The following is a 27,538-nucleotide window of genomic DNA, read 5'->3' on the forward strand; positions in this document are numbered from 1 at the left end:
ATATATATTGTCAGTAGAAAGAATAAAGTTTTTAAATTTAGTTTTAAAAACAGAAAACGAAATTGACAAATCTAAATTTGGAACAACAATTTTGTTCCATAAATACGGTGCTCGATAGTTTATGCAAAATTGATTAAACTTTGTTTGACAAAAGGGTTCAATTATTAAATTATTATTTCGTAAAGTATATTTGTTTATAGCTTTATGGGTAAAAAGATCTTTAAAAATGAACAATGGTTGTTCACTTTTACAACGAAACATAAAACATAAAATATTATAGACATTGAGTTCGTAAACGTTAAGTGCTTTAACGTTTTTAAACAAAATATTAGAATGAGAAAAACGATTTTCAAAACATATTAAACGCATTGGGTGTTTCTGACGATGGTAGAGATTTCGTAACTTACTTTTAGAGGTACTTCCCAAACAATATTGGCATAATTTATATAGCTATGTATAAATGAGTAGTAGAGTTGAATTAAATTTTGTTTATTTAGATAGTATCAGACCTTATATAGAATTCCAATACTTTTGGCCAATTTAGTAGAAATAAAGTCGATATGATACTTCCATGTAATATTTTCATCAATGTAAATGCCTTAAAATCTTGTGACCGACTCCTTTTTTATTTCAATTTTATCAATAAAAAGTTTAGGTAAATTATTGGTAAAAAACGCTTTTTTGCGAGGATCCATTTTGTTTTGTCAATGTTTAAAGTTAACTTGTTGCACTTAAACCAGTTGGAGATGTGATTGAGTTCTTTATTCATATTTGAAAAAAGCTCATAAATGTCACTGTTTGACAGAAATAAATTAGTATCGTCCGCAAAAATGATACTCATAAGGTTAGAAGCTTTTTTTAAATCATTTATATAGACTAAAAACAAAAGTGGGCCGAGAATAGAACCTTGTGGAACACCACATCTTATGTCAATTAATTTTTCATTTTGAAAATAATCTCCATAGAAAACAAATTGTTTTCTATTTGTCAAATAACTTTTATACCATTTTATTAATTTGCCATTAATTCCATAAAATTTTAGTTTCTTAGTAGAAGTTTGTGATCGACCGTGTCGAATGCTTTTGATAGGTCAATGAAAATACCTAGTGTATATTGTGATCTACCAAATGAATTGGAGATTTCACGAATGAACTGTGTAATGGCTTGTTCAGTTGAACAATTTTTTTTAAAACTGAATTGATTTTTATATAGAAGTTTATTTAGAATAAGGTAATTGTATGTTCTATTGTATATAATTCTTTCTAAAATTTTCGAGAAGGTTGAAAGAACTGAGATAGGGCGATAATTACTAATATTTGATTTTTTTCCGTCTTTGTAAATTGGAGTAACTTTATCTATTTTTAATTGGTCGGGGAATACACCTTGCTGTATGGATGCCCTGAACACTTTATAAAGAATACATTTTAAATTTTCAAAGCAATCTATGACTATGTTGCCATTTATTTCGTCCGCACCTGTAGCTTTGTTTCTTTTAAGAGATTTGTAAGCTCTCTCAAACTCATCAAAAGATAAGTCAGAATATAAATTATCTATAAAAAGCGAATTATTTATAGGCTCTAGGAAATCACTAAAAGTTTTTTCCGTAATAAGAATCTCATTTGCCAATTTAGTTCCTATATCAATAAAATATTTATTAAACTCGTTTGCAATTTCGTTTGGTTCATATATATTTGTTTTATTTATTTTAATTACTTCAGGAAGGTAGTTTGAATTTGTTTTTTGTTTTCCTGTTATTTTTTTCAACGTTCTCCAAGTATTTTTTGAGTCGTTTTTAAATTAATAATTAAATTTGAATAATAATTTTTTTTAAGTTTTTTACGAATTTTTTCAAATAAATGTTGGTAATTTTTATATTTTTGTTGGTTTTCATCTGATTTTGTTTTTAAATATTTTATATATAGTTTCTGTTTGATTTTAGAGGATTTTCTAAGTCCTTTGGTAATCCATGGACTATTCAAGGTTTTTTTTTTTGCTATTTGTCCACAAAGTGGAAAGTTTGCATTGTATATTGAGAAGAAGGTATCAAAGAACTTATTATATATTGTATTTGCGTCATCATTAAAGTTAATATGTTTCCAATGCAGAAGTGATAATTGATATTGAAAGGATTTTATATTGTTTTCGTTGAAGACACGTTTTTTAATTATATTTTGTCTTTCGGGGTTATTAGAGGATACAGTATGAATTGTAAGAAAAATGGGGAAATGATCGGATATATCGGTTTTTATAATTCCTTTTTGTAATTTCTTATTATAAATACCTGTTGTAAAAATATTATCAATCAACGTCGTTGTAGTTTTGGTTATTATAGTAGGGCGATTAATTAAAGGAAGAGCTCCTGCCATAAATATTTCATCATAAAAACTTTTTACTTTTTTATCTTTACTATTAATTAGACAGTTCATGTTGAAATCTCCAATTATAAAGTAATTTTGTTTTCTTTGCTACCTTTGTGAATGATATAACTGTATAAAGAAACTAAGATTTTTAGACGCACCATCTGGTGGTCTATAACAGCAGCTTAATAAAATACTTTTTTTTTTTATTGTTTAAAATTTCAATAGTTACGATTTCTTTATCACCGTCAGAAACGCACATATCATTCCTAATGTGATATACAATGTTCCTTAACGTAAATCAGAACTCCTCTACCCCGTTTATTTGTTTGTCTTTCTAACAAAGTTGTTTCAAAACCTGGAAGATGGAAAATAGAATTATCTTTAAACTCATTCGAAGAAATCCATGTTTCTGTTAAGCAAATTATATTAAAAATATTTTCTGTTTCATCTAAAAAATCACAAAACTTTTCAAAATTTTTATTTAGACTTCTAATATTAATGTAAAGGATTCTGATTTTTTGATTTTCAGTGCCGTTTTTATTAAGAAATTCTTTTAACTTATTGGGATAAAGATAAGAACAACGTGTGTTCACATCATTAAAAAAGTTGACATCTGGATCTGAATTAAGATCTGATTTTAAGTATTTATCATGAAAATTAAAAGTAAAGGATTCGTAGTCGTCCATTTTTGTTTTTAAATTTGATTATAGAATATTAAAAGAATTCCTTTATAATTATAGGTCACGCGTAATTAATTTATTGTAAGTTACTTTAGCAAACTTACCTTTCGCTCGCAATTCCTTCGCTTCTTTGAAAAGCTTTCTTCGTAAATTTATTTTAAAATCGATAAAGTCTTCGTTAACGTACAACCGCTCGTTCCAAAGCTTCGTCGTCGTATATTTGTTTAACGCTAGGGCTTTGTCTTTGTAGTTTTGACGCTCTTAAAAACACGTCCGTTCGCGGTGAAATTTGCGGTGAAAAAAAAAAAAAAAAAAAAAAAATTTTTGCATCAGTATTTTTAGTTAGAGCAGATGCTGTTTGTACCAATATTGTTTTATGTGAACTATTAACATGATTTGCAACAGTTTCCTTCGGCATGATATTGTAAAGACTTTATTTATTTCTATTTTCTTTACTGGAGCTATTATAGATGCTTACATTAGGTTTTCCATTTCTTTTTACATATTTATATGATACATTACAGTTTTTAGAAATGTGCCCCTTTTTCATACAAATAAAGCAACGCCATTGTTTTCTTTGCAAATTTTTCCAAGTTTCACTATCAGTAACATTTAAGCATTTGTTTGCTATTTTTTTCATTTTTTTATGAAAAAAATAGCAAACCAATGATTTCTTTGTGTCTAAATGAAGTTTTTAAGCAGTGAATTCATTCTGAAAACAAACTCTTTTTGGTATTCTACCAACTGCTGAACAACGAATACAAGCACAAAGTTCTTTATTAAGAATTTCAATAAGTTTATTTAAGTTTTTTCATGTTTAAATTTTCATGTTTTTTTTGATATAACAATTTTAAGTTCTGTTGGAATTCGATCAAACAAAATATTTATTAGCATTGATTCACATGTAACTGTCTCTAATCCAAGATCATTTAAATTTTTACAACTGGTTTCAAGTTTATCATAGACTATACGAAGCAAGACAGTATTATTTATTAAGAGCCAAACATTTGTTAAAATTCGGTTTACGAAGCTTACTGAAAGGCGAAAATGACTTCGCCTTCGGTGCAGAAGTTGAAATAGAAATTCGGCTTTCAGTTAAATTCGGTAACTACAAAATTTCATTTAACTTTCAGTTAAATTCGAAAGCTATTAACTTTTTTTTTATTTCAAAGAGTCATAATAAAATGTGTTCCATGTTTTATTTATATCAATCTGTTTATCTGTGCAGCGGCCTTATTAGAAACATTTATTCGTCATTTATAAACATTTTACAACGTTCTTATTTTACAATTTTCATCAATAAAATTTAAATAAAAAAAATTATTAATGACAGAGGCCCTATAGCAAGCGCAAAATATTTTTTACAAATTTCTCGTTGTATAAACTTACAAATACTCGTTATATAAAACAAGTTAATGCATAATTACAACAAGAATACTACAAATTGCAAAAGTTAAATAAATACATACAGTAAGAAATATTAGAAGATTTTTTTTTGTTTTCAACTAGCGTAATATGACTTTTCCAATTAAGGTGTTCATCAAATATTATTTCTAAGATTTTAAGTGATGAAACACTGTTTACCATATTGTTATTTATTATTAGCTGAGAAGTTGCAGAGGCAAGTCATCGGATTTAGATTGGTGATGAAATAAAATGTACTTAGTTTTACTGATATTCAAAGAGATTTTGTTTGATTTAAACCAGCCATTAAGGTTTTTCAGCTCACGATTTACTTTAAAGAAAATTATTTTTATATTGGAATGGGTAAAAAAAGATTAGTGTCATCAGCAAAAAGAACAAAATTAGGCATGTTTGAAGATAGGTAGATATCAAATACGTAAATCAGAAACAGTAAGGGTCCAAGAATAGAGCCTTGAGGAACTCCGCAGCTTATTGTTTCTAACTTTGATTTTGTTGAATCATAAGATATTCCTTGTTTTTTATTTTTAAAGTAACTTTGCAGCCATTTTAAGTTGCTATTTATTACTCCATATTCTACTAGTTTGTACAAGAGAATTTTATAATCAACATTACCAAAGGCTTTTGATAAGTCAATGAACAAGCCAAGAGAGAAACTTTTTTTAGCAAACCCATCCAGAATTTGACTGGCTAAATCAGTTACTGCATGATGTTTTGAATGCCCTTTTCGGAAACCAAACTGTTTGCTGTATAAGATATTATGTTTTTCAAGATAACTATAGAGTCTGTTATACATCATACGCTCAAGCAACTTTGAAAAACAAGAAAGGATAGATAAAGGTCTGTAGTTAGATTGTATAGAATCGTCGCCATTTTGTATAAAGGGGCTATTCTTGCTATTTTCAATTGACAAGGAAAAATTCCAGTTGTTATTGAAAGTTTGAAGATAAACAAAACTGGTAATTTAATAACATCAAAAACAGCTTTTAGAACATTAACATTAATATCATCAAACCCGGTACTTTTATTTATTTTAAGCGCATTAAAGGATGTCTGAAGTTCATTTTGAGACATTTCCGACTCATGCATTCCATAGTGTGTTTTTTTAAAATAGGATTGGAATGTTTTATTTCCAGGAGTTATATCTGCTGCTAATTTTTTTCCTATGTTTATAAAAAATTTGTTGAAGTTTTCAGCTATTATTTTCTTATCAAATATTTGTTTGTTCAAGTTTAGCTTTAATCTTTTTAGAGTAGTGATGTTTTTTTGCAATTTTTTTTTTCCTGTAACTTCTTTAATTACTTCCCATGCCTTTTTACTATTTCCTATTGAATGTTCTAAGGGTTAGAATAATAACTTTTTTCTATTTGCTTCTTTATTCTTTCAAAACAATTTTTATACTTTTTGTATTTAATTTTATTGCTATAAGTTTTATTTTTTAAAAAGTTTTCATACAACCTTTGTTTTTTTCTGGATGATTTTCTAAGTCCATTTGTCATCCACGGATGATTAAAGTTTTTGGAATTAGTTGTTTTTTTTAATTTTTGGAAAGGATCTTTCGTATTGTTTAGAAAACAACCGTAAAAATAAGTTGTATGCATCATTAGCATCATTGCACTCAGTTAAAAGATTCCAATCGATTTCCATTAATAATTCTCGAAATTTTATAATAGATTGGTTGTTTATTTGTCTTAGATAAGCTGCGAATAAATTTTTAGATTCAGGAATTAAAGAGTAATTTATAAGAAAATTTGGAAAATGATCGCTGATATCAGTTTTTAATATTCCACTTTGATTTGGCAAGTCATGGAAATATTAGTGATAATATTATCAATAATTGGAGAAGTATTGCGTGTTACGCGCGTTGGTTTGTTAATTACAGGTATTAAACTGTTCTGAAGTAAAGTATTTACAAACCCTTTACCCCCCAAGCGTAGGAATCATTATTTATTTTTTGAATATCTCTGTTAAAATCACCAATTAAATAAATATGTTTTTTAACGACTTTTGGCTATATATTTTTTAAGTGTCTTTCAAATGCTTCAAAATTACCATTAGGTTAATAAAGAGTAGTAATAAAAATATTTTTGGTTTTCTGATCAAGAATTTCAATTGTTAACGACTCACAATTAGCGTCATTGACACTGAGGTTTAGTAACTTTCTATAAGTAAAAGAATTAAGAATAAAAATACATACGCCCCCGCCAATACCGTTTTTCCTGAGTTGGTGTATTGAGTTATAACCTGGTAGAAAATAATTAGAATTTAACTCATCGCTATTTTGACACCAAGTTTCCGTTAGACAGACTACACTAAAATTGTAGTGTAAGTTTTTTAACGTTATTTTTAGGGATTCAAAATTTTTACTCATACTACTGATGTTCAAATTTAATAATGAAAAATTGGATAATAAAGAGTTTAAATAACTTGAGGCATTACTTATATTAAAATAAACAGTATCTATTGAAAAGTTATTAAAATAATTCACGTAAGGATCAAAGTCATTTGTTAAAAGTATCGTGTTTTTTCTAGTAGATATATCAAAAACATTCAAAATATTATTTTCTGCCATTAAAAATAAAGTGTATATATATGTATACCTTTAAATATTCATTCAAAATATATATAACTTTTTAATTTTGATTTGATTTATTATTAATAAATTTAAGTAAAGAGTTTTTTGAAGTAATAACTTTATCATACCTAAGATAAACATTTTCACCATTGGATCACCTTTTCTTCACTTCCGACAATAACTTTTTTCTTATATCCACAGTTTCACGGGAAAAGTCTTCGTTCACATACACGTTAGTTCCTTTAAGGTGGTAGGGATGCAAATAAGCTACTTTCTGATAGGTACGCGTAAATCCGGATTTTACCGTTTTTTCGGCCAAATTCTGTGACACGCTTTTTCAAGTTAGTTGAAAAGTTGAATGGTATGAACTTGTTTTGCTCTGTTACTTTTTAGAAATATGTACCAACATAGATATTTTTTGAATACTAGAATTATGGAACTTTAATTTTACATAAATTTTCTTGAGTTAAAATTTTATTTACTATGAATTTATTGTTGTTAAAAATTTGCTTGTTTTTTGGACATCAAGTATATATCGAAGGAATGCTGGTTCATTTTTCTAATATATTCTCTCACCTTTAATAACCTTTTTTCTTACTATCTGCCAAATTTCATTGAAAAAAAAACGTACTCAGACACTTTAAAACTCTACTCCAATTAGGTAAAATTTTGTTGTTTGGACATGAAGTATATATCAAAGGAATGCTGGTTCATTTTTCTAATATATTCTCTCACCTTTAATAACCTTTTTTCTTACTACCTGCCAAATTTCATTGAAAAAAAAGCGTACTCAGATACCTTAACATTATTCTCGAATTAGATAGCTTTTTAAGCTTCAATAACGCACACTTGCAGTGAGGAGGATTTTAATGTCATTACATTTACCATTATTTAAATATATTATATTTTATTTATAAAAATTAAACTTTTTTCTGCTATCATGGGGCCAAAAACAAAGTTTGGGTTTTATAGTGAATGCAAAAAGTATTTAACTGCTAATTTTGAATTGTTGCAAATAGGCATTGAGTCTAATACTGAGTGTAATACAGTTCGTAGAAATGGACATATTTTTTTATTATTTACAAAAAATAGTGATTCGTTTCTCAAAACATCTCAACAAGTCACTAGACATTTTAAGATAGAAACATGTAAAGTCTCATAAATAAATCATTGAAATGGTCTAGAAATTATAGCAGGGCTGAGGACAGTAAGCGTTTTTTATGAATTTTGCAATAAACCTTTTTTAAGCCATATATCAAGTTTGTCTAATATTGTATTATCATCAGGCTTCTCAGATGTTTCATATACCAATATGAATGTTTTATCTTTTTTAAATAGTTGAACATCAACATCTGCAGTTTATAGCAAATGAGACATAACTAAACATATATTTAGAGAGAAATTAGGCCCTATAAAAAAAAAAAAGCTAAATCTTACAAATAATGTTGGAACAAGTTAGCACTTTTAAAAGCTGAATTAAACAGCATGCCAAACCAATTACATGTTCTAAGACAAAATGTTAAACAAAAAGTAAAAATAATTAAAGCTTCAAGGACAGAAATACCAGATCTGAAAAAACACACATAAAAAAATAAAATTACAGTGAGCAGATTCGTCACTTTAAAGCTGAAAAAAAAGCTTTGAAAAATAAATGAAAAGCATAAGTTAAGGCAACTCAAAACTAAGCATAATGCTGCTTTTTTTTACAAGTAACAGGGTAATTGCTAGTTTGAAGAATGATTTGCTCCAGATTAAGGAAGAAAGAAATGTAATTATGCCAGAAGATGAAAAAACATATTTATTACAAATAAGATTAATAATCTATAATATGCTGTTGTCTAATATAACCAACAAGTAACATTCCATATCTTATGAGCAAAGTAAGGTATTATATGGGTGTTACTTTTAATAAAATTCCTCATCGAAGTACTGTTGAGCAAAGAGCTCGTGAACATGGTAGTATTCCAGATTTGCAAGCAACAGAGTGGGCTATGCATAATAATAATCCTACTCACGGGTTTGATGCTACAACACAAGAAAGTGTCCACATTAATAGCATTAACTTAACATCTTAAGACAAATGTCTTGTGTTTGCTCTAGATCAGTTACCAGGAGGAACAGCATTTGATTATGAAAGTCATATATGCACTTCAATTGATTATATGGCATTTGTTTATTCAGATTTTTACCAAAGTAGCTTTGATGAATGTCATAACTCGATTATTGAAAATATATCTAACACTGAACTGAGCTGAACTGCCATTTGCACCCTCTTGACACAATTGCAGATTCATGTCGCTTGAGTGTGCAGTTTCATGTCGCTTGAATGTTCTTTTGGGTGTGAGAGTTGTTAGTTATTTGGAAATGATTGAATGGCAGTTAAAATTGTTTTTGCCATGAACAAAATGAGGTTTATAGATGTCTAAGGCGATCCAAAAGGATTTGTAAATTTTTTAAATGAAAACGATCTACTACGAAGTATTATTCCTAGATATCATGGAAATCGGCTTCATCTTCATTTTCATAATTGTTTCATTTTTATCAAGCATTACTGTGAGTTTAAACATTTCCTCACTGTTGGAACAGTAAAATGTAAAATTTTGCAATTCTAAAAGACACATTTTGTAATAAAACTGCAATAAAAGAAATGTGCACGCTTGCATTGTTTGGAAAACTCCCTACTGAGCCTTGAATGGAAAAGTTTTATGTTTTAGGTGAGGATGAAACTTTTGATCATGTTTCTGGTAGTCAGTTAGTGAAATAAAGTTTTGCTAATAATTACAAATAGTAAATCTAATACAGCTGCTCAGTTTTGCAGAAGAACAGATTTTTTTGGGAATACTCTTTCCCCTAACATTTTAAAATCAATATATGCTCCATTGCTAACCACTAACACTCGTATAAGCTTCATTGATAATCAGCTTAAAAAAATGACTTCTGCTTGTCTTGATGCTGTGCAAGTTGTCTTGAAGCGACAATATAAAAGGTATTTCTCACTTTCTATTACACTAAAGACACTCTAGACACTAAAGGAGGTAAGAGGCGCAAAAGGGAAGAACCTGGTAGATATATCTTAATGATGTTGTAAATTTGCTTTTTTAAATGGTTTTTTACTAAATGAACACTATTTTTTATAATTTTTATTAAACTTATTTCACATTAAAAATTTAAAAAATTAAATTTACCAGCTTCATCCACGTCATCACTGCCATCTTGCACCCAGAGTGAAAACCAAGACCTCATTGGTAAGATTTTTACTGTGTTTTAATTTTTGTTTTTAATTTTAATTTTTCGAACACTCATTTAATATTTTGTTTTAAATATAGACTTGTCTAGGAGTGATTTTTGGTTTGGCGCCAAAGCCACCCTGGGCCTAAATCAAAAAGGGCCTTCTGCATATGGGCCTGATGATGGATGAGGTTTTTGAGGAGGAGATTTTTGTATATTACTTTTTGTATATACAGTTGAGTTTGATTTTTTTAATGAAAAATTTGTGTTTTATATAAATACTATTTATTATAACAGAAAAATAATATTTAAGTTTTAACCCACCCTACCCAAGGTGTGAGAGGTGTAGAGCTTCCGATTAATATCCTCTTGCACCCTTTTCACGCATTTATCCTTAAAACCTTTCTTTCTTTTGATACTAAATTGCATGCATTTTATATGAAGATACAAAGTAATAATCTTGATATTGGATCAGAGGGTGCGCCCGAAGCCAAAAGGACTTTTAGCCTATCAACCTAAAGTATCCAAATCATATTTGATGGTACCCTGTTAGAATATATTAAAAAATACAAATAAAAATTATGAATTTTAATTAAATAATAATATTTTCTTTTAAAAAATCTACATTTTTTAATCTAATAAAGAGTTTTGTAGACGCCCCTCTAGCGCCCTTTGTACACCCTTTGCATATATATATTGCCCTTTGTTAGACCTATCTTTTGATACCAAGTTGTATGTATTTCAATAAGAATTGACCAAGTTATGACCTTTTAAGTTAAAAAAACCTCAAATTTGATCACAGTTTCTTCAGGAAGTCTATATATCAAAATTCGGTACTCAAAATGCCATTACTTTTTGTAGAATTGTTCAATTTTGATAATTTTTTCACCTTTAAAATACTGAATTAAAAACCTTTCCAAAGATATATAACAATCGAGTGTTTGATTAATTTAAAAATTTCATGTCACGTACCTATTTCTGAAATTCGTCAATGCAACATTTTTTAGTTTATTAAAACTGTTAAATACATTAAAAGAAATAATTTGCAAAAATATTTTTATTTTTTAAACAGAAAATCCAGAATGGCGGAAAATTTTTTAATTTTGACCCTTACAAATCATGATTTTGAAACATGATACCTTGATAAAACAAAAGCAAAATTGAAAATTCTTTTGCAAATATTTATATTATTATATTATACTCCGGATGACCCTTAGGATTTGCATAAATAATTTTACTCTAAGAGTTATTTAAGTTTTTGTGAAAATACTACTTTTTTTGAACAAATGTTCCTACAAATTTTCACCTAAACTGAATTTTCTTAAGATATTAAGTGTTTTATGTATAATCAAAGGGTCATCCGGAGTATTAGATTATATTAAACACAAATTGAAAATTTCAAGTCGAATGCTCAACTCTATCTCGAGCTATTATGTTTTGAGTTATAGCAAGTATGCAAAAAATTGAAAACAGAGAAAAATGAAAAACAAAAATAAAATGTTTAAAAGATAAGTTATCTCCTCAGTAACCACCAGTTTGATATGAATCAACAGATTCTTTTTCATTAATTTTATCAAAAAATCCTTTTTTTCTGGCTCGCAAACCTTTTCAATGCTTTTTCTCTGCAGCCGTGAACTTCTTTTCCATTCGCTTAATGCGTGAATTATCTAAATTTGTTGCAGTTGCCTTTGAAATTTGCCCTTTCAAACCAAAGAGTTCTAAAACCTTCAATATTCCTTTGCGTCCATCATTTAAATGAATAATAGCTGAATTTATTATCCTGTTCTATTTATTTAACCATAAAATTAAAAAATAAAAACTTAGTTATACTTTATAAAATTAAGTTCGATGTTATTCATATAGTTAAAAACTTGTCAATGGACCTTGATAAACATATAAAATAAAAAAGTAGTAAGACAAAGAAATAATGGAGTAAACTGCAGTAACACATTTAATAAAAGAAAATTAATAGGAACAATAATATTTAAAAAAAATCGAAATCAGAAAAAATATAAAAGAAGTAAAACTGATAAAAACGAAAAAAAGAGAGAGAATAACGGGATAAGATACGTTGAGTGAGAAAAAAATGTACGAGAAAACAGAGCCTGGTTGTACGGGAGGTACAGTCGCACTGCGCAGAAAAATTTTTTGGCGGGGCAGAAAACTAATTACAAATCATTGTACTACTTGTATATAATTAATTATTTTATACATATAATTTTTGCTTCTGCGTCACAATAAACTATTTTAGCTTTTGCATAAAATAGAAAAGGGGGAGGTGATTTTAAAAACAGATTGTAGAAAGTAAGTACAATGTATGTATGAATGAATGTACGTGACATCGCATCAATTAACTTGCAACTTTATCGTTTATCCAGATTTCATTGCATTGCATCAAGCTAAATAATTTTAACATTTTTGTTATGTTAATGTTAGTTCATTACTTTTAGATATATTTTATTTATATATTTTAGTAAACTTTCCTTTAAGTTTTTTTTTTATTATATTAAGTATATATCAAATATCAAATTGTTATATAAAATGTTAATTAACTTAAAACAATATTTTTGTTATTTTGTTATATTTTTTTAGTTTTTCTTATATTACTGAGATTAAATTTTAGTTGTAAATAAAATAAAAATGTCAGCTTTCTACATAAACTAGGGTTGCCAGATGTCCCGATTTTACGAAGGAGAATTCTGCGCCAAATATGTAAAAATATTTTTTTTACTTAGTTCTCCTTCGTAAAACCGGGACGTCTGGCAACCCTACATAAATGAAACTCATTTTTTAATTGTGAAACGTATATTTGGTGTCAAACATGTAAGTTTTTTCTACGTAAAACTTTTTTAAACCAGTAGTTTTGAAATATAGATAAAAAAAATATAGATATTTCATAATTTTTGAGCGGAAATTTTTCCTTTTAGTAACACGTCAAAATATTGAATACAAAAATCAAATTTAAAGCAGAATCTTTAATGGATAATTTAAAAAGTGCCAATCCAATTGATCTTTTACAGTTTACTCATAAATATTCTTAGATAGCTGCTTACCTGCTAATCTGTCTGAGGATATTTTTGACACTGCCAGTGACAGTTGCATCTAGTGAAAGAAGTTTTATTAAGTTGAAGATCATAAAAAATTATTAAAGTTCTTCAATGGGCCGAGACAGATTATCAAATTTGTCTATCATCAACAATTAAATTAACACTGTAGATATTATAAATGATTTGGCATCACTGAAGGCCAGAAGAGTAAACTTAAAATGATATTTGAAAAATATTGAAACATTGTTATTATTGAAGTTTATTAAAAATGAAAGTTAGCTTGACCTTTTATTATTATTATTATTATTTTTACTTTATTTTTTGAGGAAGGAGGGGGGGGGGGGGGAAGCGCCATATTTTAGTCTCGCACCGCGCGTCCTTTTGGCTTGCTACGGCACTGCGAGAAAATACAAATTTAAATAATATAAGTTCACAAGGATACAGTGAGAGAAAATAATTTCCGTAAATAGACATAAAAAAGAAAAAGAAAACTTAAAGGAAATATAGAAACCCTTTTTATCAAATATTGCACAAATATAAATCAAATCAAAAACAAAAATCAAGCTGGCTTTTAAACTTTTATTAGCAGTTTTGAAGACATTAAAACGCATTTTGAAATATTGCGTTTTAATGTCTTTGAAACTGCTATAAAGCTAATAACTGGTTAGTTTGCTATTTAAATTATAAAGCTATAAAGCACTTTTTAAAATCTTGACAAAATGTATTTTTTTTATATTTCAAAACTGCGCAATTATCTACGCTTCGAAGTCTTTTTTAAAACCTTCTCTCATAACTTCTTTTGCTGTTCTATTGTCTTGTTTATTTTCTTGTCTATTAAGTCTTTATATATATAGTCTAAGTCTTTATATATATATAGTCCAGTTACACATATACAGAGTACATTGCATAAATTTATGGCGTAGGTATGCACATATAGGTTATTTAAATGCATGCATAGTATGCATTTATTTAAATAACTTAAAACCTACTTATATACGATACATTTAAATAGCCTATACGCGCATATATACATAGAGGGTTGGGATAAAAAGTTATTTTAATTTAATTTTATCAAATTGAAAAAATTCAACAAAAGATCCCGACTTTCATGATAAATGCATCATGATCAGAAGTCAATTTAGATCCATATGTTAACTTTGTAAATGATTTATGAACATTGTTTTTATCAATATCCTAACGAAAATATTTTTAATGGTAAAAATAAAATTCCTTCACAATAATAATCAAAGTGATGAAAACTTGGAAGTGGGGGGAATTGGAGTATGGTATATTTTTTGTATCAACATTCTCTTTCCTCACCCCACTAAATATTTAGTAAGTCCATAACTAAATATTTAAAGTCTAAATAAGAGTTTTTAAAAAACTTCGACATTTTGTAGAAGAAACTGGAAATAATTTCAATAAAATTTGCTTCTAAGCAAGTTATATATATAAAAAAAAACTTTCATTCTGATTTCAGGGCCGACAAAGCCAGGGGTGCGTGCCCTCGACATTTTTCCTAGACGACTTTTATTATTATTATTTTTTTTAGTTTCTAGATATATAGGACATTTTTTTAGAGACTAACAATTGTGGCCTCCTATTTCAAAAACCGTCGGCTTTGGATATAGGTAAAGGAAAACATTGTATATATAGAATGAAATGTGTATTTCTGACATCCATTGAGAAAATATGATATTGAAATTTTAATTTCTTTTTAGTCTAAGATATTATTATTTTTATTGCTTTTTGCAAGTTAGCAATTTTTGGTTAAGTTTTTTTAAACAAAATTTATCTAATATTCATTCTTTAGTTTTTCTACCATTTTCTATTTAGTTTAAGAAAATATGAATTTTTATATATTATTTAATGTATTTTTTTGATAAAACACTATTTTTTTTTAGATGGTAAAGTCAAATACATGTAAAACTATATGTAAATTTGTGATACTTTGAGTTATAAATATTTCTATAAATTACTCTGAGAAACAATTTAAGAAAAATTTTTGTTGAATTTGATTTGGGGGCCAAATCAAATTCAACAAAAATTTTTCTTAAATTGTTTCTCAGAGTAATTTTTTGATTAAAATTGACAAGCTGATTGCAAAACTGAAATCTTTTTTTTCTAAGAAGTCAACTTTTTTCTCCACTCCTTTCGCTTTAGTTAAACAAATTTCACCGTAAAAGAGTTACCCGCTGATTACGATTGGTTCGTCTGCCCTACAATCTGGAACGATGCAGATTTTGAACATCACAATTCAGCTTAAGAGATTTAATCAGCTAGAGTTGAATGATTTGGCATAGGATTTGGGGCCTATCAAAAAAAGCTCCAGAAACTCTAGCGTCAAGACTAAATGAGAAAAACATAGTTGAAAAAGGAGTAAAAGTATTTTACTTTTATACTAGAGAAAATAAATTTCTGCAGTAGTTTGAAATGAAGTGATTTTGTATTTTTCCATAACATTTCAGGTTTACTTAAGGAATTGGGATTTTCAGACTACAACTTAATTGAATGGCGAATGTTGATTGATTATTCAAAGAAGAGCTCCAAGTGTATCCTGCTACATAGTAGCGATTTATTTGGTGCCGTGTATACTGGGCATTCTGTCTGTCTTCGTGTTTATTGTTATTATTACTATTATTGCTATTATTGTTATTGTTTTTATTGTTTTTAATGTTATTATCATGACTTATATATCAATGATATACCAGTCATGATAATAACATTAAAAACATATCATGACTCATTACTCATTATTACCGGTAGTACCATTAGCAACATGCTACCCTTAAAACTCCATACGAACATTTTTTTTAATGCTTGAAATAATGCAGGTTATTAAAAATTAATTCTTTTTAAAAATCCAATGTTTTTAAAACAATAAACTAATAAACAATACATATACTTAAAGTAATCAGTAATAAAAAACTGTATGAAATGCTTTTATAAATGTACTTGTTTTGAAAGTGAAAAAACTGTATGAAATGCTTTTATAAATGTACTTGTTTTGAAAAAAGAAAACACAGGCAAGGTATCCTTTTAACATAATTATTTACTTTTGCAATGTTTTACGCTAAATGATGTACAGTTATTTATCAATAAAAATATTATCAAACTATTGTGCTTATTATGTTTTTATATCATCTTTATCTTATATTTAAAATAAACTTTAAAAAACACCGTTTTATAAAAATCCAAAATAAAAATAATGGTTTTGCGTATTATGATGTATTAAATTGTACTCTTTAAATATCGATTTATTTTACTTTTAGATGTGTTCCACGTATTTTTCTATTGCTGTTTTATTAATGCCTTAAGCTTCTAGTAATTTGCTTAAAAAATAATTTTCTTTAGCATTTACTGTTTCATTTTTTTAATGTGTTATTACTAATATATCTTGTAAAAATAAATATAATTAGCTTGTCATTTAATGTTTCTATTATTGGAAACGATAAAAATGTCAAATATAACTGTTGAAAAAAAGAGATTTGTTGTATATCTTTTAAAAACTTCAACCTATCAAAAAACTTTTTTTTTAATAGTGTTTAACTTTTACTAAAATAGATATACTAAAATATATATAGATATATTGAAAATAGATATATTAAAAATCGATAATTCCATAGAAGTCGTTCAGATCATATTTTCTTAAAATTAAACTCCAAGCCAAGACTGAAAAAAAATTTAAAACATTAAAAAACAAAGATTTATTTTAGGAAAAGTATTAGCAACTCTGCCACAGATTCCATTTACAAAATAAATACCAAAAGAGGCTAAAAATACAAAGTTACTTTGCCCCTTTGTCTAGCATAACTTCTGTTTTCAACAAATAAAAATTTGACGTTTATGTCAAAAGTACTCTTATACTCAATGTGAAAAAAGAAGACTGATAAATATTAATATTACCAAAGTTCATGAAAGTTATAATTGTATAACTTATTTTCAAACCTTTTGTAAGCAATCACAGTGATAAACTTTTAAGGTCTTAAAATACCACGAGTATGAATATAGACATATTTTGCCCATGTATTTTGAATAACTGTGAATTAATACTCTTGCTTTAACAAAAAACGTATTCACTTACTTGACAATCAAGCTCATTTTAAACATCTTTGATAGAATTTAGGTTTTTTTACAGAGTTAGCAAAACACAAACTCCATTAAGTTTCTTTTTTCATTCGTAAATAAAATTTTTGCAACAGGAAAAAACAACTAATGCTACTAACAGCGCTTTAAAAAAAAATTACTATTAGTAATGATTATCTAATCTAAATAATTATGGTGTGATAATATTTTGATAATTTATTGAATTAAGTATTTTTTTTTTAGAATAATTCTTTCGCTTTCGATGTTTAAACTTCAAGATTAAACACTTTCTTTACTTTTTTTTAGACTAATTTAACATCTGGTTTAAAGTATTAAAACTTAACACTTTAAAAGCTAAAACTTGGAAGCCTGGAAAACATTCAAAATTTAAATCAATGTTTTACATATGTCAAGTAAGTGTATAATGTTTGAAAAAAATTTTTTTTTTTAAGTATTTTAATTTCTTTTGCTAAAAAATTTAGTTTTACAACTTTAAAAAAATTTAGGATAGGTTTTTGCATACGGCCAACGCGCCGTTTGCATTTCACCAATCTGCCTCATCCTTATGTTTAGAGTAACACAGGTTTTTGATTTACACTATTTAAAAATATTATATCATAATACAGAATAAAATAGTTTCTTAACTACAAGGTTTAAAAAGCTACTTAAATACAGAAGTCTCAACAAACATCAGTGAGTGAAAAATACGCAACAAACTAAAAGTTTAAATTTATTTTAAAAAGGCGCCACAATTGCAAATATGATCCGAAAAACATATTTTTTTAAAAAAAAGATGTTTTAAAAACTACCAATCTTTATAAAGAATCCTGGATTTTTTGGTTACGCCAAGTTGTTGTATACAAAAGACTGGTCCAAACTGCTCTAATAATCAACTTGCTCCAGTCTACCTAAAGTAGTTTGCAGTTTATTTATTATTATTGTTTTCACAAACTTTACAAAAAATTTCAACTATAGATGTTTTATAAACATTGTCCCTTAAGAAAGATGTAAATAATTTGGGCCACTCCTATATAATAACAAAATTTATTTTAATTTACTACAAATTTGTGGTTTGGCTTGGTGAAGCTTGTAAGCTTGTAGCCTTGTAAAACTTGGAGGGCTAAATGCTTATCATTTAAGTATTTAGAGCATTCTTACATTCATGTTTATATAAAAATATCAAATTATGCTTAACATTTTTGACTATCCTTTCTTTATTATAGAGCACAAATATCAAATAAAACATTCATTGCTTAATTATCAGGTACCAAAAATTATGTTAAAACATTTTCTCTATAACTTACTGAGGTACACATTTGTGGAACTTATTTCTTCCAAATAAAAGTAAACCTACAATTTCATTTCAAACTTATGAAAGTACCTAAAAAAACAGTTCGTTGATTTCAACGTATCTCAAATTCTTTTTTATTTTAAAAATATTATCTTTCATTTTTAACTGTTCCTTTTGTTAAAAAGCAATATCAATCTTTACATTATTACTTTTCTTTATAATTTATTTTTTTTATTTCAAGTTTATTGTATTCAGAAAAAAAAAAAAAAAACTTGACAATTTTTTAAATTATAGCTTATTATTTGTTTAATATGTAAATGATACTTCTACCTGCTCCCGTCACATCTTGAAGCTTTTGTTGATAAATACGAGCCACTAGGTCTGGAGTTGTAAACCTCACTAGACTACTGGTTAATTTTTGATATTTTTGGTCAAAGTTTGAAAAAATGCTTACGGATATGACTCTCTTAGGCTTTTTGGATACAATAAATTCCATAGGTCTGCAAGCTCTGAACATTATAATGTTCAGAGCTTTTAATATTAAAAGTACATTAAAAATAATTTTTGTAAATATTTTCTTGAAATATTTATGAAAGTTTTTATGTATAAAAAATTTTTTTTACATTTGCAGCGTTTAAACACTAAATTCTGAAGCAAATTGGAATCAGAAACAAAAGATCTGTGGCAATGTCGGATCTAGTATTTTTTGATGTTTGAGTTAGCTAATACGAAGCAAAATCCAAACATTTGTATGTTTATACTTATGTCAAATAATGGTGTTTTTAAAAAGTATCAATGATTTGAGGCTGGGAAGAAAAAAACCCTGAAATTTTATCCCCCCTGTCCCAAAAGTGAGAACAGCAAGTTGATAAAATAATTTTTTTGCTATTCTTAACTAAATTTATGTTCATCAATACATTTTAAGTATTGTTTTACAATATCTAAGCGTTCAAAAGTTAAGACCATTTTAAATTTTTAACCCCCTCAAATTGAGGGGAATTTGATCTTTATATGGTCATATTTTTTGTACGCTGAGAGGTAATACTATAACACTTAAAATTTATCGATGATTATAAGCTTAGTCAAGAATAGCAAAAAAATTATTTTACCAACTTGCTGCTCTCGCGTTTGGGACATTTATTTAAGGGCTTTTTTTCTTACCAGCCTCCAATCATTGCAATATTTTGCACAGCATCTCAAAGGCTCTAGTAACAGTATTTAAAAAAAAAAAAACATTATTTGATACCAAATTAATGTAAAAATTATAAAGTTTGTCTTATGACCTGAAAAAAGCTCAAAGACCTACAAAAAATTACTTTACAATAGCCAAAGTGAGAATTTATCTATGGTAATCAGTGAAAGATAGGTACAACATATTTCCTATATTAATAAGCACAGTGTTTTTTTTTGGTTCAGAAACATAGTAAAAAAAGATCTTTAAAAAAATTAACTGGATTTGACATTAGAATCTTTTTGCGCCAATGCTTGGAAGTTGCTCTAAAATTAGTCAAAAATCATAAAAAGCATAACTTAGAACAATCGGCGCGAATACTTATATCAAGAAAAAATGAAAAATAAAACATTTTCATATAAATATGACCTCTACGCCACTTATGAGACACTACGCATAATAATTGGTTAATGAAAAAAGGTTATGGGATTGGCTAATATTTAGCCTAATCTTTGGTGATCGCATCATAACTTGATTCCTTCTCATAGCTTTTTATCTTTGACAATTTTAGTCTTATCTAAAACCAAATTAATAACATTGACAAAATTTGATTTGTTTCTGATACATCTCTTCCTTGTTTATGGTGTTTCTTTATCATAAGTTCGTTATTTAGTTTTTCTATTGGCAGTATAATGGGAAATCTAGCATGGTACGGCAAGTATACTGCATATTTTAGGCGTCCATCACATCGTAATAATTCATCTCCATTCAACAATTGTCTTAGGCATAACAATTAACCTGTCAGTGGTTAAGATTTTGTAACTAGCAAGGCTAGAACTGTATTGTTAAACTCTGTTTTTGTGAAAACATTATTGTTTTTTTTAAACGTTATTATGCAAGGGGAAGAGTATCAAGTAGTTCTGCTAAAAAATATAAGAACCCAAATTAAACTTGGTATTCTTAAATACGAAAGTAAAAATAAGTTAAATACTTTCAGAAACCACAATATATTGGCTTTCAGATCCATGTACTTGATCTCCTTCTGAAAAATGTCATAAACTTTTTAAATTAAGATCAAAGAAGCAAACCAAAACTGAACTATTCATTCATGGACAAATTAGCGAAAAAATGTCTCTCCTTAAGCTGATTACCACTACGATGTTAGAACTCTGGAGGCGAGATGATTTCAAGTTCTTATATGACTTATGTCAGCCAGATTTTCATCATAAAACAACTTCACGTTGGCCACAAATTAGTTGGAAGAAACTCCCAAGTTTACATGAGGCAAAATGAAACTCATGTGCAAAAGGGTGTCCCAAAAAATAACATTTTTGAAAAATATATGCAGAAACCCCCTTAATGTGTTCTATATAATAAAAAAACACTGGTTTTAAATATATTTTGAAAACAAAATATTTTCAAAGGTCCCCCAAAACGCTTGAACATTTAATAAGTCCCTAATACTAATATGAAATTTTTTTAAAGAAAGTATGATTTGTTGGGTCTCAAAAGAAGCGAAGTTAAATAAAAACTTCAAAATAATCATTATTTTATAAAAAAATTATTACTTTAGATTTTAGTAAACAGAAAATGACGTTTTTTAACTTAAAAAACAAAAAATAAGGAATTTAAGAAGATTTTTTGACTATAATTTTTTTTTAGCTATGTATTTTTATAAAATAATGATTAATTTTTAAATTTAAAAAATGTCCGCTAATGATCCAACATTTTTTAATAATTATAGGGACCCATCTGATGTTAAAGGGTCTTGGGGGACCCCTAAAAATGTTTTTTATTAAAAAAATCTTTATATCTAATGTTTCTTTTTTAAATAGAACACGTTAAAGAGGTCTCTACATATATTTTTCAAAAATGTTGTTTTTTTGGGATACCCTATTGTGTGATATATGCTGCTATATAGCATTCTTTCTGATTCCAAAGTGGCGCAGCATTCTTGCTCCAGGATGCAACCTCATCTGCTGCAAAATATGAAATTCTTGGTTTCATTTATCAAAACACTAACTAAACGTCCTTTGATAAACTGCTAACTTCATTCGTCAATATAAAATCCAAGAAGGCAATTATGCGCTTCAAAACGCATGGATTAAAAAATCGAAAAAAAAAAAAGAGGTTAAATTTTTTTTTGCACATTGCACGTTTTGGTTTTTTTTTTAAATAGGGTGGGGGTGAGGATGTTGAAACTTTTGAAAACAATATCAAAAATGCAGTTTATATTCTTAAATTACGCATAAAATTTTCTTAATCGGTTTCATAAAAAAAATGGTCTCAAGTGGTTTCATAAAAAAATTAATTTTGTTATTACTCTAATATACATATTTGTGTAATTTATTTTGCCGTTAAAGAATGCTTACATTGCTTATACATATATCAAAATTAACGGCAAGAGCAAGAAGAAGGCAAGTTTTGCCTAATCGCCGAGCCCGATATATATAAAAAAAGTCTGTTTAACCATAACATACAAATACATATAAAAACATAAATCAGAATTAAAACAGGAAATAACAAAGAAAATAAAGATATTTGAAATAGCAAATAATTAAGAAGTGTTGAAATGCTTACAACCGCTAAAATGTTTAAGAATTACTTAAACAAAAGTTTTTTAATAAAAAATTGATAATATAAAATTTCATATTTAACATAATCCAAGATAAATTTTTAACATCATTACTTAAATTTCATTGATATAAATTTGTTTTTATTTAATTGAGCTACTTTAAAAGAAACATTTAAAGTCAGATAAATTAAGATTCCTGTACAGTAATATTCGTTTTGATTCATTTTTAAGTAGCTTTAATGTGGTCTTGCTGATAATCTCTAAGAGTTTTTTCCACAGATAAGGTCCGCGGGATAAAATTGAATAGGAGGTTAGTTTTAAATTATCTTTCAAAGGAACAAAGTTGTTATCTGAAAACTTTGTTGAACATTTAAGATTAATTTTATTAAAATAAATTTGAAAATTTTTGTGAGACAACCCCATTTTTGTTTTAAAAATAAAACTAAAACTTGGGGTTAATTAAGTTTATACACATCTAAAGTAGCGAGCGCACGTAAAAGTGGTTCACAAGGAAAATTTTTGTTGGCTCAAAACACTATTCTGCACGCATATTTTTATTTTTTGAAGATTTTCTTAAGTTTTGCATAGCCAGTACAAGCTCACACAATATTACACTAGGACGAGTAACTGTGAATAAAAACAAAATACAATTTTCAGGAACATAATGTAAAGTTTGAAATGGTGTATGTATTTACACACACACACACATATATATATATATATATATTTACATATATTTACATATATGTATATATATATATATATGTATATATATATATATATATATATATATATATATATATATATATATATATATATATATATATATATATATATATGTGTGTGTGTGTACATACAGTTTTGTAACTGTTTTTGAACGCTACGATGTTTATTAAGAGTATATTTTTTTTCAACAAAAAAAAACCAATATATTTTTTACCTGATGATTGCACAACGCATGAGTGGTAAAAGTTATGTAGTTTTTTTTATTTAATCTTGTCAAAAAATCAATTAAATATATATATATATATATATATATATATATATATATATATATATATATATATAATGAATTTTTGAAAAACGTTGTGCCTTAATTTTATCTTTCAAATCAAATCAGTTCCTATGTTAATGATTTCCTCAAATGGAATATTTGTGAACAAACTTTTAATATCATATAAAGCAATAAATTTATTAGTTACATTAATTTGTTTTAACTTTTCAACATAAGAAAATGAGTCTAAAGTGCAAAATTGTTTTGGTATATGTGGAGGTAATAAATGAGAAAGATGTTTGGCAAGGTTGTAGTTATATGTTCCGATTGTTGAGATGATATGTTAAAACGTTGGAAGAGAACTATCTTTACTTACTTTGTGTTTCTTAGGTAATGCGTAAATTCTTGCAGTTTGAGATCCTACAGGATTAATTTTAGTGTAATTGTCTTCTTCAATACATTTAAGCTTATAAAGTTTTCAAAAATACCCTTGTAAAGATATTTCTCTTTTAATTCTTTAAACTTAATCTTATTACTTATAACATTATGTAATAAATTTATACAATCAAATTTATTATGAACAATTATACCGTTTCCGTTGTCTGGTCGTGTAATATGCTCTCATTATTCTGAAGTCTTTTTAATATTTTATGTTTTCTCAGAAGATTTTCAGATGGAGTGTATTTGTATAAGTAATTGTTAGCCAAATGGGAAAGTTTACTTTTAAGTTGAGGTCTTGAATCATTGATTTTTGGTTGATTATTAAGAGATTGTAAAATACAATCAAATTGAGCGAATACATATCCCTTTTTTATAAATGCAGGTGGCAAAGCGATACTAAGACCATTATTTAATAAATCAAGTTCATCATGTTGTAACGTATATAAGCGCAGGTTTTAAATAACATTTTGATGTTTAAAAGGCAGAGCTGCTGATTTTGTGAGGGAACATAATTTCTTTCCGTGAGTTTAATGATTAAAAGTTCTTTCTTTTTTATATTGTTTTCGATTACCATAGTTAAAAGATACCATTGCAAAGTTGAGCAGAATTTAAAATTATCTATTAATTGCCTTAATTTTATCTTTCAAATCAAATCAGTTCCTATGTTAATGATTTCCTCAAATGGAATATTTGTGAACAAACTTTTAATCTGGCAAACTGTGATTCTTTTGAGATTTTGCATAATGCCCCAACTAAACACAAATTAAAGATAAAAGAAGCCCACAACATAAAATGGAAAAGTCTTTCACTTAATAAACAAACTTTACATTATGTTATAAACATATCGTTTTAATTTTAATGTCAATTTGTTTTTTTTTGTTTTATCAGTTGGTTATTTTAATTGGTTATTTACCGAGTTATTTTGCAACAAATATATTGGTTAATTATGTATAAATTTTGTCGGTTAATATTTCAGTGTAAAGACATCCATTTTGTAATATTTATTTCAGAGTTTTTTTTTTTATTGTAAAATAATCTTTTGAATAGTAAATAAATTTTACGAAAGATGTCAAAATTAAAAAACATCGTGTTATTTAAAAAAAAAATTATTTGTATGTATATATGTATTTATATATTATATGTATGTATATATATATATATATATATATATATATATATATATATATATATATATATATATATATATATATATATATATATATATATATATATATATATATATATATATATATATATATATATATATATATATATATATATATATATATATATATATATATATTTGAAAGATGACATCTTTTATGAGAGTATATTATATATTATTTTAAAACATCAAGAAATACGGTTTCTCTCAATACAAATAATATTATATAAGAAATTTTCGCTGGGTTATGGATACCAGCATTATCAGCTTGTAAAATATTACAATAATTTTTAATCGTTATAGTTTATATAAAATTGTTACTATTGACGTCAGGGGTTGAATGGCTTCTTTTGATTTTGAAATTTTAAAAATGGCGTCCAAAACATAGTTTTGACATATTGGCCTTCATCAAGATTAATTCCGCCGTTTCGCGCTGAGCACATGTTGTTTTGTATTTCTAGTGCCTCTCTAATTTTCCTTTCAAACTTTTTATTTTCTACCTTTAACGTTCTTGTTTTTTCCCAAATAATATTTTCTTTGCAAAAGGTTTTATGAAATGCTAATGCAGATTGATTAGGTTTGTTTTCATTAATGCTTTTCTGATGTTGATGCATCCGCGTACTTACCTGCATTTTTGTTTCACCTATGTAAACTTTGGAGCAGTTGCATTTTATTGTATAGGTGTCAGGTTGGCCGTTACTCGGTAGTTTTGTTTTGTTTTTTGATGTTAATAAAGATCTTAAATTTGGGTTTGATTTAAATACTGCTCTGTACCCTGCTTTCCGGAATATTTTCCGAAGTTTTTGTGAAAGGCCTGGTACCCAAGGTAAAGACACTACAGGAAGATTGTTGCATTCTAATGGAATTTTGTTTTTATTTTGTCTTTTTTGATGAAATTGGTGTGAAATATTCCTCAATAGCTTTTCATCGTACCCATTTTCAATAAACATGTCAATTAAAAAATTTATTTCGTTTTGCAAATAATGTTTACTACAGATGGAGTAAGCTCTGTGGAGAAAACCTTTAAATATAGCTGTTAAAATATTCGGATCGTGATTTGAATGCGGTTTAATTTGAATGTTAGTGATTGCCTCTTTTCGATATACTTTGTACTCATATTTTCCTAGTGTGTTATTTGTAATGCTTATATCAAGAAAGTTTAGCGTTTTTGTTTCGTTTTCAACTTCAATTGTGTATTTTATTGCAGGATGTTATTGATTTAAAATATATTGGAACTGTTTTGCTTGTTTGATGTTAGGAAATCTTGCATGACTATCGTCAACGTATCTTAAAAATGATTTTAGATTAAGTGCAGGATTTTTTTTCAAAGCCATTTTAATTGCATTCTTTTCATGGAATTGTAGAAAAGATTCCGCGAGAACAACCATGAAAGAAAGTCCGATTGGTTTTCCATTACGTGAATCTCATTGTTCCAATGAAAATAACATTGATATAAGCAAAGTTCTATGAGTTGCTTTATTTCAGGTATACTTAGTTTTGTTAAGTTTTTATATGATAAATTGTTACTTAATTGTTCTAAAAGTATAACGGTGGCTTTTTTTAACGGAATTGACGGGCACAAATTTACAACATCATAAGACACTTGAATATCACTTTTTTTATAAAGTCAAAAGAGTTTTTTAATCGTGTCGGATTTTCATTTAAGACTGGTTGTATTGTCTTAACTAAGAATTCTGATATTCCGTGGTTTGGTGTGCCAATGGTAGAAATAATTATTCTCATAGGGTACGATTTTTCTGGTTTATGAGTTTTTACTACTCCATACATTCGAAGTGGGATAGGATCACTAGGATATATTTTTTCGTATTCCTCTTTAGAAAAACGCTGTTTTTTATTTAGTTTTGAAAGAAATCTTCTAATTTTTGCCGGTAACTGGCAGTAGCGTCTTCACTAATAATTTTTGTCGGACCAATTTGTTCACGGATTTTTTCTAAAGCTTTAGAATGTTCAATTCTTACAATTCATAAAACGTTTTGCAAAGAAAATATTATTAGGGAAAAAACAAGAACGTTAAAGGTAGAAAATAAAAAGTTTGAAAGGCCAATATGTCAAAACTATGTTTTGGACGCCATTTTTAAAATTTAAAAATCAAAAGAAGCCATTCAACCCCTGACGTCAATAGTAACAATTTTATATAAACTATAACGATTAAAAATTATTGTAATATTTTACAAGCTGATGATGCTGGTATCCATAACCCAGCGAAAATTTCTTATATAATAATATTATTTGTATTGAGAGAAACCGTATTTCTTGATGTTTTAAAATAATATATATATATATATATATATATATATATATATATATATATATATATATATATATATATATATATATACACAAATATAAATAATTTTTATAACGTCATAAATCAGAAAGTAAAAAAATATTCCACTAATTAATAAACCCACAAGAATAACTAGAAAAAGTGCAACAACTATATATCAAACAATCACTTGTGAATTCAAATCAAAAACCAAAA

General features: G+C 27.0%; 1 protein-coding gene across 1 annotated transcript in view; it reads left to right on the forward strand.

The window, feature by feature from the left end:
- Positions 1-16,224: 16,224 nt before the first annotated feature.
- LOC136086625 (receptor tyrosine-protein kinase let-23-like) overlaps positions 16,225-27,538 on the forward strand; it is a 198,004-nt gene continuing 186,690 nt past the window's right edge. The window contains exons 1-2 of the mRNA XM_065808839.1: positions 16,225-16,343; positions 17,705-17,811. Of these exons, the coding sequence (XP_065664911.1) occupies positions 17,794-17,811 (18 nt within the window). The 5' untranslated portion in view covers positions 16,225-16,343; positions 17,705-17,793. The remainder of the gene's footprint in view (positions 16,344-17,704; positions 17,812-27,538) is intronic.

This window comes from Hydra vulgaris, chromosome 10, assembly GCF_038396675.1.
Source record: "Hydra vulgaris chromosome 10, alternate assembly HydraT2T_AEP".
NCBI classification, from domain to species: domain Eukaryota; kingdom Metazoa; phylum Cnidaria; class Hydrozoa; order Anthoathecata; family Hydridae; genus Hydra; species Hydra vulgaris.